At 42.2% G+C, this 17,343-nt stretch overlaps 1 protein-coding gene across 1 annotated transcript; it reads right to left on the bottom strand.

Moving 5' to 3' along the window:
• Positions 1-614: 614 nt before the first annotated feature.
• Positions 615-8,990, bottom strand: gng7 (guanine nucleotide binding protein (G protein), gamma 7). Its single transcript, XM_067243483.1, has 4 exons — positions 8,927-8,990; positions 6,559-6,718; positions 4,218-4,330; positions 615-4,005 (listed from the first exon to the last, which is right to left on the bottom strand). Exons 3-4 carry the CDS (start codon positions 4,296-4,298, stop codon positions 3,880-3,882), a joined length of 207 nt encoding a protein of 68 aa, XP_067099584.1. The 5' UTR covers positions 4,299-4,330; positions 6,559-6,718; positions 8,927-8,990; the 3' UTR covers positions 615-3,879.
• Between the last annotated feature and the right edge of the window lie 8,353 nt (positions 8,991-17,343).

The raw sequence follows: 17,343 nt of genomic DNA, 5'->3' as shown, positions 1-17,343 counted from the left end.
GGCCAGACTACCAGTATTATTGTGGAGATTTTATTATGATTTTCTCTTTCCCAACCTTTTGGCCATTTTGTGGCTTTTATTTTGTGGTTTTTGAGGCTTAATGGTGCATGTACATTGCAGCAACGCGATATGAGCGAACACATGCTGTCCATTCATTTTCAATGGAGCCAGGCGGATCGCTAGCGTGGTGCATTGTGGGTATCGACGCAACGCGATCCAAGCGATTCGAGTTGCGATTTTCTAAACTTTACGCAAATGAGGAACAATTTTCACTAGCGATGGCCAATCGGAGTGTTTTCTTGTTTATCGTAACATAGCGTAACCATGGTAAACATTTCTAGCTTTCAGTTTCAAGATGGAGGAGAAACTAATCGCCTGTGTGGCTGCATATCCAGTCCTGTACGATACATCTCTGTATTTGTATGTATGTACACAATATGTATCTGTCCCAGCTTTCAGTGTGTAAAAGAGAGATTAACTGAACATTCTTGAGTTGTGTGAGTATTAGTCCATACTGCATGTGAATAACATACTACTTAGGTTAACCCTGCTAACAAACCGACACAGCACTGTAAAAAACAAGGGCAAAGAGTCTGCACCTATTATATCATGTTTTTATTTAATGTTATCTACTTTTCAATATATTTTTAAACAGCAATATCCACAAAATATTAACAGTGTGCAAGAAAACATGAGTTATGGCACATTAGAGAAGAACAGTTACAAAAAATAGATATATTTTCTTTATAATCAATCAAGGCAAAAAGATACATATACTATATATGTATACACAGGAGATCAGAACTAAAAAGATGGGTCTCAGGCAGGGCTCAGAGCCGACTGGTTGATGTTTGATACTATACTGTAGGTCCACCGATAACAAACTTCTATTCACCTCAAATGACCAGAAAATAATTTTGGGGTACAACACACACAGCAGATGTTATTCCTTGAGTTCAATCTAAAGCTGAGTGTTCTCTTTAAGACTGTTATTGTCAAATGATTCAATCAGGTGCCAGAAGACAACCATGGAACACAATACACAACTATACGGCAAACTATCAACCAACCAACCAATCAATCAAGACAAGCCACCAATCAAGCAGTTACTTCAGTTGGTTGTCATTGATATGAACCCAACAACTGTTGGTATGAATGACAACATAACAGAAATATCCTTCAGAGTTCTGAGCTTTGGCCTCAAACTGTTTCAGTGAGTGAACTGTGAAAGCTGTGTGTTTCTGAAGCACAAAGCGAAAGAGCATCTGTGTGTGACTGTATTAATGCTCAATATTTGCCTTCACAGTGCTGCAGCAGCAAAAATGAAGCCATAGTTATCTCCAAGACTACCACATAGATACTATCGTGTGGTAGTACAGGCACCAGATGCTGGTTTTACTGCTCAATTGCAGCTCTTCATCATCAGACAACCTTTCGTGACATTTGAGAGAACATTTTGATTAGACTATTTTGCTCTATTCTCTCTCAATGCTTGATGCTTCCATACGAGTCTTCGTTCTCCTTCAGGAACCCTTGTTCTGTGTTTCTGCTGGTCACATTCTGTCTTTGGCCACACTCAAACTTCTGATCTCAGATATCTGTACTAACAGCACAGCCTGTTCTGTTATGCAAGTGAAATTTGCAAGCCAATTTGTGTGTGTGTGTATAAGCTAAAAGACAGTGGCCCTAGGTTAACAACCATCCCTATCAGTCTATTTCTCACACACACACTACTCACTAACACAAAAAGTTTGTGTTAATAACAAAAACAAACATGCACACACAAATGTGGTTGAAAGCACATTCATTCATGTACACACAGCACCTCCTACACTATCAATAGTGCTCCTGCAGTCCAGATTCCTGTACAATGTTCACTCTCACACACACAAACACAAAGTTATCACTGATCCTGCATTCAGGCTCAGCACAGAAACCTAGAGTTTTTCAAACAAAGCCATTGACCAATGCAGACTTCTATCCTGACCCAGCCCAACACAACATAATCCTCTGCTGAAGTACTGTGACAGAAACCTGACAGAACAGAACCGCTTACGCAAAACAATAAAATACTAAAAGAATGAGGATTCCATGTTAGTTTTTATCTTACAAACACAACAGAGTAATACTCCACTGATCAGGTGCCATGGACTTCATATAGAGGAAACTCAAACTAACCCAAAACAGCTACTCTCAATTGATTCACTTCATCACGTGTCTGAACTAAAGTTTATACACTTAATTGTTTCCTCTGGCATCGTTTTCCTTCTTGTCCTTTTATACAATCAAGTGTGTTTTATGTTTGGAGAAGAGAACCATTGTGATGGAAACAGAGGACAGCAAACTGTTTGCTGGTGCTCCACATTTGCACTAGAAGCCAGAGATAAAGCACACAACAATCCGCTGGCTCTCACTGGGTTACAGAGAGGGTTAGAGGATGTGTGTGTGTGTGTGTGTGTGGGGGGGGGCAAGTATGGAACTGTCTGGTTTTACTAAGTCGCTCTGGATAAGAGCGTCTGCTAAATGACTAAATGTAAAATGACTAAATGTAAATGTACTTGTCTCCTTGTGAGTGTTTCAGGGAATGTTACCAGGAAATTACCAGTTGCTCCATAGTAACTGTAAGGTTCTAAAAACAGAACTGAGATTGTGAATATTCTAGAAATTTAGGAAGGCTTGGCATTAAAACCATTGTCTGATATGACCCAGCTGGGGAATTGCTTCACCCATTAGAACTGACCCAGGTTCAAATATGCTGGTCAAGATGATGGCTTTGTGAAAGCGAGATTCTCATATTATCTGCCTTGTGTGTTCTGGAAGAAACAACTGAAAGCCTCTGCTTTTGTTAAGTAATGCTTCAACTAAATATATTTTTAAAATCCATTCACAACAGTTAGAATATAAAAACAATAAACTTCTGGGGGTTCACATGTCAATCCTTTCACTTTACTCTCTCCATCATGACAGGCTACTTGTGGGAGCAGACCTAGAATCTTCCCATGAATCCTGATCCATCCTCACAGTAATAGAGTTAGGATAAGATTTTTTTTTAAATATAAATAAAAATAAAATACATTTGGATCAGCATCTGAAAACAGCTCTTTCACCAGGTGGCACAGGCTAGGAGAATAGAACCAAATGCAGAACGATTAAAACGACTGTGGGTTGAGGGCTTGTTTGCCAGCTTATAGATAGCCTCACAGTCTTTCCCAGCAAGGGTGGTGCACCATAGACAGCTGAGGTTGTTCAGTGACTAAAAGTCAGGGGATCGGTACCCTTGCCTTAGACCAGAATACTCAGGTTCACTTCCAGGGCTAAAATATTCTATTGGCTTAGCTCAGTGAGCCAAAAAATTAGACAATTACAGTTAAATAACTGACTGGTTTTACACTCACACTCTCCCCTATTTTCAGCCCACCATCGGCCAACACTACCCTTCACTATTCCGTCCCTGTTCTTCACCCTCCTCTCCTCCAATATACAGCCAACCCATCACATGCACAACAAATTATATCAGTCTAATGCTCACTGTATGCAGATTACTAGAAATTATATAAATCCAAATCCCTTTTTAAAATTAATACAACCCCATCCTGTAATGAGATCAGGATGTGTGAATGCAACCCAGACTATAAACACTGCCCGGTCATAATTAGGAACGCAGATATGTAAATTGAGTTCAGGCCAGAATGTGGCTAATTCTTTTCCCAGACCTGCCCTTAACTGTGGCTGTGGTGTTGTTTAGAATGCAACCAGCGGGAGTGTGTGAGCTTGTAGAGGGCTAAGTACATGTTCTGTATGTGTGTAATTGTGGGAGTGTATGTTTATGTGAGTCTATGTGTGTATGTGTAGGTATGTTGTAGAAGGGGAGGTGCACGGCTATAGGATGATGCAAGGTTTCTTGTCCTTGAAGGGGTTTTCAGATGTGGGCACCCCCACCAGCAGGGGATCACTGCGAGCATGCTGCTCACAGTAACTCATCAGGTCTGCTGCAGCTTTGGACACCTGTACAGAGATAAGGGAGTGTGTGTGGCGGGGGTGGGGGGGGGGGAGGGAGGAAGGGTGGGTGGGTGGGAGAGAAGGAAAAAAGGGAGGGAAGGAGGTAGAAAGGAAGAAAAGGAAAAAGTGTGTGAGAGAGGGAGGGAGGGAGAACGGACTTAAGATTAAATATACAGTATTTGTTTAGTATTTGTAGACGCACACACCCCATACATTACCTTAATGCGTTCTATTCCTGCCTCGATCCTCAGTTGCTCAACCAGTTTTCTGGCCTGGGCGATGTTATTAGTGGTAGACATGATCCATCAGTGTACACCACACTGGAGAAGAACTGAAAGAGAAAGGGTAGACAGAGAGAGTGGGGTTGGGGATGAGAGAGTGAGAGAGTACATTTTCTACATTGTATCTGGTTTATTATGTTTACTGCAGGGCCGGATGTCCGGCGTGTGGCCATGAGGAAAGGAAATTGGGAACTTGCATGCGGTTTAATATTTTCTAGTCAATTGATTTCACCTACCTACCAATCATGAGAGGAACACAGCTATAACTAAAGTTAATAAACCAAATTCAGATTCAGATTCTGTTACAAGCCTATCAGAAGCAGAGCAAGACGGGTCCTGGCAACACAGTGTGAATAAGACCCATACGTCACGTTAACGTTGTCGGTGAAAGCAGGGAGCGCAAATTCATGAAGCCTGGGGATGATGTCCTACCCATAGATAAAGGACTCAAAAATAAATGGTACGGGGCGTGGATAGAAGAAGGTAGAGACGGCGAGCCTTTTGGCAGTTGGCAGAAACTGAGAGAGCCTTGTTCCTGGTGCTTGTTTCTGCATGTTTTGCTCTAGGAAGCTACTATATGCTAGCCTGGTCCTAACCAGACCCTCGCACATTTCATTTCTACAGAGGGTCTGGGATCGCTCCATTGACAAGCGTTAACTTCCTTGAAGGCGGGTACTCTGTTGAAGTTTAAAACTATTGGATCTGCCCAGAGCCACTCTGATCTGCCATAACCAATCGCTAGCGTTCGCCTTAGCCAACTACTTCACCACGGAGCTAGCTGCAGTAGCTGGAAAATCAAACTTTTCCCGAACCCCGTGGGGAGGAGGGCCACAACATCATGACCACCAACAAAACTCGGCAAGGATTGTTCTTGCTCCGGCTTTAACTTATGATATTCTGCAGCGTTGCCACAACCGCAGAATAGCTTCGCTCGCATCTTTCTCCGCTGCCGTTACTGAACTACAACTCAAACTAGTGCACGACATCAACGTCATCGTTCTCACTCCCTCTGTTCGCTGATTGGACCTACAAAGAATTTAAAACCGACTGATGCACTGAAATCCCAGACCTAGTACAGAAGCAAAATCCAAATTGAGCGGAAGTACGTAGGAGGGCAGAACCAGGCTAACTATATGCTAGCAGAGGTAAGAAAGTGCTTGCCACGACATTGCCGGAAGCAACTGTTACAGTTGACACACCGTTGTCTATGACTGACTGCGACTTAAAAATACGTTTGTGCACATTTATTGCGGAACCTGACTTGTCATAAAAAGATTGTTAGCCACTGGTCACCCTGTGCAGAAAACTAGCAGAAGACAAAAAAGCGTTTCTCTTCCACCCCCCCAAAAAAGTTCAGGCTCAGAATTTCTTTTCACTTCAACCCCTGTTACTGTATGCACCTGCCCACCAAAGTAAATTCCTTGTTTGTGACCACTTACTTGGCGAACACTTTTCTGATTCTGAGAGGCAGGGCAGAGAGAGTGAGAGAATTATAGGTAATGGATAGAGGGCATCCTTGAATCACTTAATGGTTTTATTTTGTCCCCCTGTGGCCTAAACAAAAACATGTCAGGGCTAGCCAGGATGCTCAAATCATTCCCTAAATAAATCAAATTTACATTTACATTTGGTAGACGCTCTTATCCAGAGCGACTTACAGTAAGTACAGGGACATTCCCCCGAGGCAAGTAGGGTGAAGTGCCTTTCCCAAGGACACAACGTCAGTTGGCATGACCGGGAACCGAACTGGCAACCTTCGGATTACTAGCCCGATTCCCTCACCGCTCAGCCATCTGACTCCCAAATGAAAACAAACACCTAAACCCTGAAAAATTATGCTAATAAAGTAGATCCACATGCCTTCACACCATATGGCATTCACAGATCAGACTTTAGGATGTCACTGAATAATTAACATCACACCCCTCCACTGTCTGGTTGGAAGTCAGGTATTGCAGGATTTCCGGGTGTGACTTGAGACACATCTAACAGCGGCAGAGCAGGGAATCAGGGCTGTATTTTTCTGACTGGTTTCTATGGAGATGGTTTGTCTCTGGTAGAGTCAGGTTAAACTGTGTCTGAGGTGCTGGCACAGCCGTGTGGTCAGAATATGGTACTGGAGATCTTGAGGCTGTCATAGAACAGAAATTCTCAATCCTGGTGTTTGGGCCCTGCATGTTTTAAAGGGGGGGGGGGGGGGGGGCTTTGCAGTCCTTTCTGATAGCTGCAGCTGCTTACCTCTGACACAGACACACACACAACAGCCTTATGGGCTTACCTGGCTGATGGTGTGCAGATGGGGTTCTGCTCTGTATGACTGAAAATGACAGGTCAATGACAGCTGAGTTGTGGCAGGGGGATGTGCAGGGCTGGTTAGATAGATGTAACCTTCCAGCAGGTGAGCTTACATCTGATACTGACTATTGGACAGGTGAGAGCTGTGAACAGAAAAGAGCATGTATGGAGTATACTACATACAGTATACATCTTACTGAATGTTAGTCACACACACACACAAACAGAACAGGTACTTTACACTACAACTTCCCAACCTCCAAACCAGATTCATAAAAGGTATTTTCAAGGCAGAATATGTATGTTTTGCGAACTATTTTGACCTGAGTTTTAAAGTATCTAAATATCCCACACCCTCCATTCAAAGACACTCCCCCAAAACACATGAACTACCATCAGCTCTGACAGTTATTTTTTACTTTCAGAGCATTTGATAAATTGATTGCTATCAGGATGTTAAGTTTATTTAATCAAAAATGACAAAAAGTGCTACTCAAGAACATTACCTATCCTAGCTTTTAGTGTACAGACTACAAAGTCCTAAAAATACAGTTAAACTACAAAACAGAAAATATTCGAAGTATGACAAAAAGAAAGAATTGTTGAGGGAATGTAAACACAAACTTCTCTGGGAAAACTGAGCTTGTGCCGGCCATATTAATTCTGTAATTAAAACATGACAATGTCAAATTATCAGTCCTCTTCTGCCCAACCTCTCTCATCCTCTCTTCGTGCCTCTCTACAGTCTACACTCTACCTACTCACCCGCCCCCTCTCCCTCCATTTCTCCCTCTGGAGAAGGACCAGGAGTGTCACTTTAATTACTTCTCCTGTGCAGTAGGTAAGTAATTCATATATGTAATTGCGGAGGTACTTAGTGTGTATGTGTAAAAGAGAGGCAGAGCATAAGAGAGAGGAAAGGAGAGAGACAGAAAGGAAAAAAGGAGAGAGGACACAGGATGTAGAAAAGAGAGAGGATGGAGTGAGAGAGCTTTGGATAAAAGCGTCTGCTAAATAAATAAATGAGAGAGGAGAGAGATATAGGATATATATTCTAAAATGGCCACATGTAGGTATATGAGTCTTCCCTGACACACGCAAAATGAATGTGCACTCTCCATTTGGGTTTCTGCACATAATCTAACCCTCTAGATTTTTTGTGTCATAAAAATATTAAAGGTATTGTGTAGTAAACAATAATAACAATAGGCCTAATAATACATAATCAGTTTTTCATTTCTCATTGAAATTGGCAAACTATATTTTAAGGAATCCAGTGTCTAAAAAATAGATCGAGGATACAATGCTGTTTCACATTCAAATACAAGGGTGGTCACCATTTAACGTTAATATCTGACAATAATTATCTTTGTCGCAAACTTCATTTTAAGCAACCCAGGGTCAGAAATATGCGTGTATGTAAACAGTCTATACTGAATCTGAAACACAGACAGCTATATCTGTATCCATTTCAAATTGACCGTATGGACCCGGTGACGTTAAAGGGCCTGCAGCAGGAGACATCAATCGATAACATTCACGAAAATACAATTATCCCCTGGGTATAGGCCTGTCAATTTCAGGCCTATGTAACAGTACAGCCTGCTAGCACAGGTATCACCACAGTGTTGTCCGGGATCAGCCTACTCTCACACACCAGTTAACACCTACCATGCAGACGCAAACGTTATTCATATAGGTAAGAGACAGCTCTATCAACATCAGATTGGGGTGATATGTTCGTTCGGTGTTGCCGAGTCCTCCAATCCATAGACCAGGCATTCTACCGTTTGGAAACACAATGCGGGCATTTTTATAGATAGAACAGCATGTCCTCTCTCATGGCTATCTATACGCGCTTAACACACAAAAACAGACCCTGGGAAAGCACATACGGCAATAGGTCTAACGTAAAATGTATGACCGCTTGATAAAAGAGGTAGACAAATAGGCCCTACTCCGATAATAATTGTTTGCTATGAGAACAGGGTGGTGACATATGTTTTAAAGCCTTCAAATATGAACCTATAGCCCAACCATCGAGGTACAATAGCCAATGCATTTATTTCACAGCAGTATTATAGTAAAACACACTCCAAAGACATTTGTTACGATTTTAAGTCGATTTTCTGTAGTCAGCTACAGCGGTCTATCTTCGGCTGACCCTGTCCCCAGTCCTCCTCAACCTCACGCGGCCAAGGCTTGGGAAATCTGAATTCGTGACACCCATGAAGCATTCTCAGCAACAGCCGTCCTCGGTGGCCAAAATCAGGAGTGACAAGCGCACTTAATTGAAAAAGAGAGACATGCTAAGAGATATTGACAGAATCTCCAAATATTTCTAAACTCACCTCCGAATGCGCTGATTTTGTGACTTAAAGGGCCAGGTTCGGTTCTTCCCCTCTCCTCGTTCACTTCACGTCTTTGCCGAGCCAAACGCCACCCCCTCCGTTACCCATGTCTGTCCACTGCCCCCCTCCCTCCGTTTCTCCGCCGCTTGTGACAAGCGTGGCAAGCGTTCTCTCACACACAAACTTGCTTTCCCCTCTTTAGATAAGGAGGTCGGAATAAAATAGATGAGTGCTTCTTGTTGCAGTTCTATTGTCAGTTTGACATTTTTCCCACCAATCACCAAGACGAGACTGTGAGATCGTGAACTGACTCCCGATCTGTAGTTGAGAAGAGTAGAATAGGGCGGCCCTTGTATTAGCACTGAAACCAATCGGCATTACAAAACGTCTTTCCCTCCACCTCCCTTACTCTAAAGTGAACGTTAGGTTGAGGTCACATAGGCCTACTCGATATTTCGAAATGCTCTCTTATTGTCAGTAGGTTAATTCCCTATGTCTGAACGCTATTTTCGTTGTTGTATTATGTGTGGTGATGTGCACATGTTTGTGCAGATGCGGTGGCAGCCTGAATTGATACTGTAGAAAACCCACATCTAGCAATAACACATAGTGACACTAGAGCACGCCATTACTCAAGTACTTCGACAATGTACTTGCACGACAAATGACACCCCATCCCAATTTACCATCCTTTCCTTAGAAGGCTAAATATGCTCTAACTCAACATGGATTACTATTCTCCTTCCATTCAATTCCTTGAAATCCAGATATAACACTTGACATACCTGGAATACTGAGAATGGCACCAAGTACCACTGCAGGCCATAGTCCTGCAGATCCTTGGTCTTTTCCCACTTCGCGCCAATGGTTTATGTTTGACATGACAGATGGATATAAACTATTGAAATGAATATTTATTTTAGTTTCTAAGGGAATAATCCAGTGAAATGTTGGCATGAAGGTGAAGACATACAGTAGCACAACTCACCAGCCGCTTTATTAGGTTCACCTGTTCAACTGTACATTAATGTAAATATCTAAGCAGACAATTTTGTGGTCACTCAATGCATTCAGACATGTAGACATGGTCAAGACAATCTGCGGAAGTTCAGACGAATTTCACTAAATTTCACGAATATCACTTATATCACCTTTCAGAAGAAAGGTGATATAAGTGACTTTGAATGTGGCATGGTTCTTGGAGCCAGACAAGCTTATTTGAGTAATTTAGAAACTGCTGATATACTGAGATTAACACTCACACCCAGGGGAGTTTCTAGGGTTTCTGGGGTTCCTGGCGATTTTCTACTTCAAGCCCCCACCCCCCAATTATCTTATTATTATTATCTTATTGCCATGTGTAAAAAAAAAATCATTATCAAGAAGCATAACAATTATTACATATTCAATAAGAGACAATCTAAGGCCAGGACATTTAAATACCAAAATCATACAGAACAATATGGGGTTCTGGGCCCCCTATTACCAGGGCCCTTAGAATTGTCCTCATCTTCCCCTCTTTTACGGCGCCCCTGCGCACAATCATCCCTATAGGATTTACAGAGAATGCCCCAGTGAGTAGCAGTCTTCTGGGCGAAAATGCTGTGTCAATGGCAGACGTCAGAGGGGAATGGCCAGACTAATTCAAACGGATAGAAGGCAACCAGTGGTGGACTCAAAAGTGCCCTCTTGGATGCCCCTGTGTTAGATTAATGATAAAGGGTCCTGTACGGTAGCCCAGTGTGATAAAGTCTTTTCTAGGGTGCCCCTATGTGTGAATTCTTTAAGTAAAAGTCCCTTCTGGGGTGCCCTTTCAGTGGATAAAACATAATGCAGTGCTCTCTGAGTGCCCAACCAGTGGAGAAAGCGTGCATTTTGACTTAAACACAATAACAACTTGAGTCCAAGGTATTATATTACATTAATCTTTTTTTTGTGCTCATATTATTGTGAAAAAATTGACTAAATTGACTCGCATTGACTATTGATGTCCCTGCCTAAGCTGATATCAAACTTATGGCCCTGAACTGTACATATAATGGGTTAAGCAAGGGAAGTTTGTATAGTGCATTGTATTGCACACTTCTTGTACACAGCAAACGTAAAAAGTAAAAAAGTGTAAAAAGCTCTAATGAGGGACATGTGCCCCAGTAGAGCTTGATGTCTGCACCATATACAGCTGGTGCCCTTTGAATTTATTTTGCCCCTGCCCCTCTGATAGCCTGAGTCCGCCACTGTGGAAACAGTAACTAAAATAACCATTTGTTACAGCTGAGCCTCGGGGTGTAGTGGAACGGGAGATTCACCTAATGTATGTGCAGCCAACAAATCTTCAGCCTGTGCATGATGCTATCATGTCAATATGGACCAAAATCTCTGAGGAATGATGAACCTTGTTGAATCTGTGCTCAAGAATTAAGTCAGTTTTGAAGGCAAAAGGGGTTCCAACCCGATACTAGCAAGATGTACCTGATAAAGTGGCTGGTGAGTGGTTTATACCGTAGTCTTGAAGTGCAGAACACACACACTAATATGAGTACATCCCCCAAATGAAAACACTCCCCCCAAATACAAGTAAACTCCCCCCAAATAGGATGACTTGCTCACCTCCCCGCGAATACAAAGACACACTCCCCCAAATGAGAAACAACATTACATTAACTCAAAACGGAAAGGGTAGGTACAACACTTTCGCGCTGATTGGATGCACAGTAACTAACAGGAAATAAGAAATTGATCGACAGAAGTACGAAATTCAATAATGACAGAGTTACGTACACCAGGACAGCTGTTTGGCTATCAAAGCATGTAGCAAGTACTTATGCAAAAGTATAAATTGCGTGTTAAACGTAAAGATCGCCAAACAACTATCCTGGTCCACGTAACACTGTCATTATGGCATTTTGTACTTCTGTCGTGGACGATTCGTTTTTTGAAAAATCCTGCTTCCTTCAACTGCGTTTTTAACGTGCGCATAATTATTTTAATGTTGTGAAACGTTAACAGCATATCTAAGATTATTTCATAGGAATTTCCCTGATTAAAATAAAGAGTAATTGGTGCAATTACATGACTCTCTGAATTGTTAAAACAAATGTTTCTACTTTTCTTCCAACCAAAATGATCAGTTTCATGACAATGACAGAGTTGCGTGGACCAGGATAGTTGTTTGGCTATTGATTTTTACGTTTAACACAGAATTTATACTGTTGCATAAGTACTTGCTACATGCTTCGATAGCCAAACAACTGTCCCGGTGCACGTAACTCTGCATTATTGCATGTCGTACTTCTGTCGATCAATTTCTTATTTCCTGTTACTTACTGTGCATCCAATCAGCGACGAAAGTGTTGTACCTACCATTTCGGTTTTGGGTTAATGTAATGTTGTTTCCCATTTGGGGGAACATGTCTTTTTCTTCGGGGGGAGGTGAGCAAGTCATCCTTTTTTGGGGGAGTTGACTCATATTTGGGGGGAGTGTTTTCATTTGGAGGATGTACTCGTATTAGTGTGTGTGTTTTGCACTTCAGGGCCACCGTAGGTTTACCTTACAATCACTAATATAGATGAGATACAACATTCATGTACACACACATGCATAAACATATTTACATACACACACACATACACAGGCATGCATAAACACACTCACACATACCCATTAATTAACATCCATTAACATCCATGTACACACTATCCAGGTCTACTGTACCAGGTTTCTCAAACAGTGTTTCTTTGGTATTATGGACCTTCAGCACAGTCACTTACAACCACATGAGTACTATTTATAGAAAGAGAGAGAGCATTTACCGCATTGGCCTAATTTCCTCTGCAGCGTGAAATTATGCTGATGCCTATAAAACTTTTCCTTTGAAGTCTCTCTCTCTCTCACGCTCTCTGTCCTTTTCCATCTCTCTTCGACTTCTTCCCTCACTCTCTCTTCCACTTGTTCTGTGACATCTGGTTTGAAGGAACTGCATCACTCAGTCTGAATGAAGACTACACTAGAACCTGGCATTACACATAGTCTGGGTATTGCGATCCTTAATCACATTTTAGCTTTCAAGAACTCAGAACATTTAGTGGAACCTCATGACTCTGGGTGACTCCCTCTCTTCCTGTACTTTCTTCACTTTGGTGTGTGTGTGTGTCTGCATGTGTGTGCTTGCCTGTATTGTGTGTGCTTATCTATTGTCCGGTAAATTCCACATAATTACTTTGTGCATGTAAAGAATAAGAGTGTTTGTTTTTAAGGTTTAGATCGTATCTATCTGATAGATCACAATATGTCCACTATGATGGCTGCTCATCCAGGAGCTCCACTGTAAAATACGGAGTACCACAGGGTTCAGTTCTAGGCCCTCTGTTATTTTCTCTCTATATGCTGCCTTTAGGAAACATAATTAGAAGCTCTGGGGTAAATTTTCACTGTTATGCAGATGATACTCAGCTATATATGTCTATAAAGTCTGGAGAATTTCCACATGCTATGGAAAAATGTGTTTCTAGGTTGAGAGCTTGGATGACTGCAAATTTCCTTCTTCTAAATTCGGATAAAACCGAGGTTCAAATTTTCGGTCCTAAAAAATATAGAAATAATTTTCCCAATCTGACCTTAGACCTAGACGGCGTCAAAGTCTCTCAAAGCCAGCTAGTAAAAAATTTAGGAGTCACAATGGACCCAGACCTTTCGTTTGAGTACCATATTAAGCAAATTACCAGAACTGCATTTTTCCATCTACGTAATATTGCCAAAATACGAACATTTATCTCAAAGGATGATGCCGAAAAACGAATACATGCATTTGTTACGTCCCGATTGGACTATTGCAATGTGTTGTTCTCTGGCCTCCCAATTACCCACCTAAAAAATTTACAGAAAATGTGCAAAATGCTGCTGCTAGACTATTGACCAGATCAAGAAAGTTTGATCACATAACATCTACTCTTATCTCTCTACACTGGCTCCCTATCCAAGCCAGAGCTGACTTCAAAGTTCTACTACTAACATACAAATCTCTGCATGGATTGGCACCACTGTACCTCTCCGGTCTCCTTGCACCCTATTGCCTATTACTGGAACAGATTTCATGTTCCAAATGGGGGGGGGCTGTCGCTGTCTTGGTGTGTGGGGTTGCATCAAATTCCCCTTTTTTGCTCTGTTAAATTGCTGCACCAGTCCACACTTGACCGGTGGGGATCTCATTCTATTATGACTGTAACTGTTATCTGCTCCTGGCATCCTCTAATCCCTGCTCTCCTCTCTCTGTCCCCCCCCACACACATCCCTTGTGGTGTGGGGGGGGTTGAGTTGTCAGCACCTGCCTGGTCGTCGGTCAGCCAACGCTGGACCTGGTCGCGAGTCTCCTGGTCCTGTCCTACATCTATAAAGTTGAACAATGGATTTTGGTGTTTTAAAAACCCACCGACACTGTGTGACTATGTTTAGCTTGTGTTCTGCTCCTCTCTCTCACCAACCGTCTCTGGAGGAGGGGATCCCTCTCTGAATTGCTCCTCCCAAGGTTTCTTCAATTTTTTCTCCTGTTGAGAGTTTTTTGGGAGTTTTTCCTTGTCTTCCTTGAGGGTTTAGGTTGGTTGAGGGGCAGTTCTATGGGCATATGTGAAGCCCTCTGTGACATGCTTGCGTGTAAAAAGGGCTATACAAATAAATTTGATTTGATTTGTTTTTAAGACTCTTACTTTTTAAACACCAAATTAAATGTCGACAGACGGTGATTAGCTAGATCTTGAGAGAGGGTGAAGTGTGTATGTGTTTGTCATTAGAGTAGAGCACTACCTCAAACACAAGCTAACAGAGGGATGCTATCCCTAGGGCTCTCTCTCAGTAGACAATACATACACACCTACACACACGTACATACTTGGGTACGCCTCCACACATACAGCTTGTCGTAACACGTCACTCTCTTCACCAGGGTCACACCATGCGGTGATGCAACAGCCGTCACGGTGTCTCCATAGCAACCACGCTGGGTGCAGAATACCCAAGCAAATGTTAACTAAAGAGAGAGGCAGAGTGAAGAAAATAGAAAAAGAGAGAAGATAGAGAGGGAGGGTGGGTGTCTGGGCGGCTGAAAAATTTGAGGGGAATCTTTTCACACAGGAATACTGTAAATGAGACAATAATATGTCTCTCAGTGTCAAAATGGAGTGCTGGTCTGCTGTATATTTCTTGGACCAGTGTACAGAGGATTAAAGATACAGAAGACTGATAGGGTTTTGAATCATCCAGGTCCATCCAGCAAATGTCTGCATAAGCCAACCGAACCAAAGCCCATTCTTTCATGGTTCAGGCAGGCGGTCAAATCACAGAAGTTTCATAACTATCTCGGCTACATTTAAAAACAAAAACAAACAAAAGACACAACCCAGCCATTTTTCAATTCACATTTTTATTAGGAAAATCATTTTGCAGATTTGATTATTGTTATCTATTTATATATATGATATTTTCAGTTTGTCAGAGGATGCGTCAGCACAGTATATCTTAATAGGAAGACTATTGCTAGAATAATTATCTATACATTAGAATAAGGTTAAAAAAAAAAGGTTGCAACATAAGTTTTTTTTTTTACAAAAAACAAAAGCAATAAACCAAAGCCATTAATGCTGAAGAGTCATTAAAAATACAAAGATGATTCACAGTTTGTGTCCTTGTTCTCATGCTGGCTGGAACACCAATAGGGACCATGCAGGGATGAGGGGTCAGAGATGTAGGATAATACTCAACTACATTACCCAGAATTCTAGAGACCCCACAGAGGCCCGGTCCAGAAACATCATCCACAGATCTAAAGGGACTAGACAAGTTTGAGCAACATGGGATATGCTTTCCTTTTCAATGTATTCCATTGAAAACACAAGGAGGCAGCTCTTGCCTGGTACTAGATGAGCTCATGTCACAGGTACAGTTAAGTCACTCATCAGTATCGCTTCCTCCTTCACCAGGGACATAGCTAGGGTCTTCTAACTCATGCTCGCAATGTTCACCTTTCACAAACACTTCTTATGCCAGCTACACCACCGGAAATCTAGCAATTCAATGACACTAGTAAGCAATATTTATACTAAGGAGTGAGTTACCCAATTCAACTCGGTTACAATAACACCAGATTCCTATAGATCTAAAACACTGGGTAGTTCCTGTTCCGGGCCAGAGGTGTGACTGGGACAGAACTTAAAGATGTCAGCTTTCTTACCTGCTAGACCTGGGCTGATGGAAAACATTTGAAATGGAGAACCACTGTCATTCTAATCACTCCTGTTCTACTTACTGCCTGGGTGTGTTGCAGTGTGGCTGTGTTGTAGTTCTTGACTTTACTACCGACAAAATACACTTCCCATAAACCCTCCTCAGCAACGTGACCAGTACCCTGTTAGTTGCTTGATTTGATATCAAACAATTGGACAATGTGCTGTCTCTCTTGTACCAATCCTAAAATGAGCTATTAACGTTTACGTCTGTAATACCTTTCTGGGGAGAACAGAGTTGAGTTTAAGGGGCCCTAATAAGCATTGGTCCTTCTGTGATCTGTACAAGTGTTCAAAGAAACACTCAATGACACTCATATTCTATACAAGCTCTGATTGGACTAGACAATGTCCAGCCAATGGAAAGAGATAGAACTGAGATTTTGTTGTGTGTGTACCTCAGAATCCTCATCTTCATCCTCGGTCTCTCCTGTCCTTGGGTCCTCTGAACGTTATTTACAGATATCTACAGATGAAACAGATCGGGGCTCAATCCCAATGTCAGAACCAGACCCAATCAGAAAAAAAGAAAAAAGTGTCCTAGCGGAACATAACTAAAGGGCAACGTAGACTGATCTCCTGAAGGGAAAGGGGCTCGAGTCCTGGGTGGAGTCTAGTGGAGGTACTAAAGGAAAAGGGGATTCAGTCCTGGGTGGAGTCTAGTAGAAGTACTAAATGAAGAGGAGCTCAAGTCCTGGGTCCTAGAGGTACTCAAGGTAAGTACAGTAACACACCAATGAGGCTGTCACAACAGAGGGATGGACACAGTGGAGCAGAGACAGAGAGACAGAGAGACAGAGAAACAGAGAGACAGAGAGAGAGAGAGAGAGAGAGAGAGAGAGAGAGAGAGAAGGAGGTGTGTTGAATGACGATTCTGCAGACACACAGGTCTGACGCACTCTGCACAGAGACAACTGGACACTGTTGCTATGCCTCAGATTTTGTATCGTCTTTACGCATGAGTGTGTGTAAATGGAAGGGGGGAGTGAGATGATCCGCCAGTCTGCTTGGTCTTCATGCTCATATTGGTGTGTGTTGGCGTGCTTGTGTCTGTGTGTGTTGGTGCATGTGTGTGTGTCTAAGAGTCTGAGCAGTATGACTCATGCAGAATGTGTGGGTAATCTCCACGGGGAAGCTTCAGATAT

Source organism: Osmerus mordax, chromosome 9, assembly GCF_038355195.1.
Source record: "Osmerus mordax isolate fOsmMor3 chromosome 9, fOsmMor3.pri, whole genome shotgun sequence".
NCBI lineage: Eukaryota > Metazoa > Chordata > Actinopteri > Osmeriformes > Osmeridae > Osmerus > Osmerus mordax.
Note: the sequence above shows the minus strand (reverse complement) of the source record. Positions and strands in the feature narration are given on the sequence as shown.

Bases quoted from the DNA above. Each gene is read 5' to 3' on its own strand.
- gng7 (XM_067243483.1), bottom strand. From the start codon at position 4,298: ATGTCTACCACTAATAACATCGCCCAGGCCAGAAAACTGGTTGAGCAA. The intron at 4,006-4,217 runs GTAATGTATGGG...ATCTCTGTACAG, and splicing joins CAGGAATAGAACGCATTAAG to GTGTCCAAAGCTGCAGCAGA.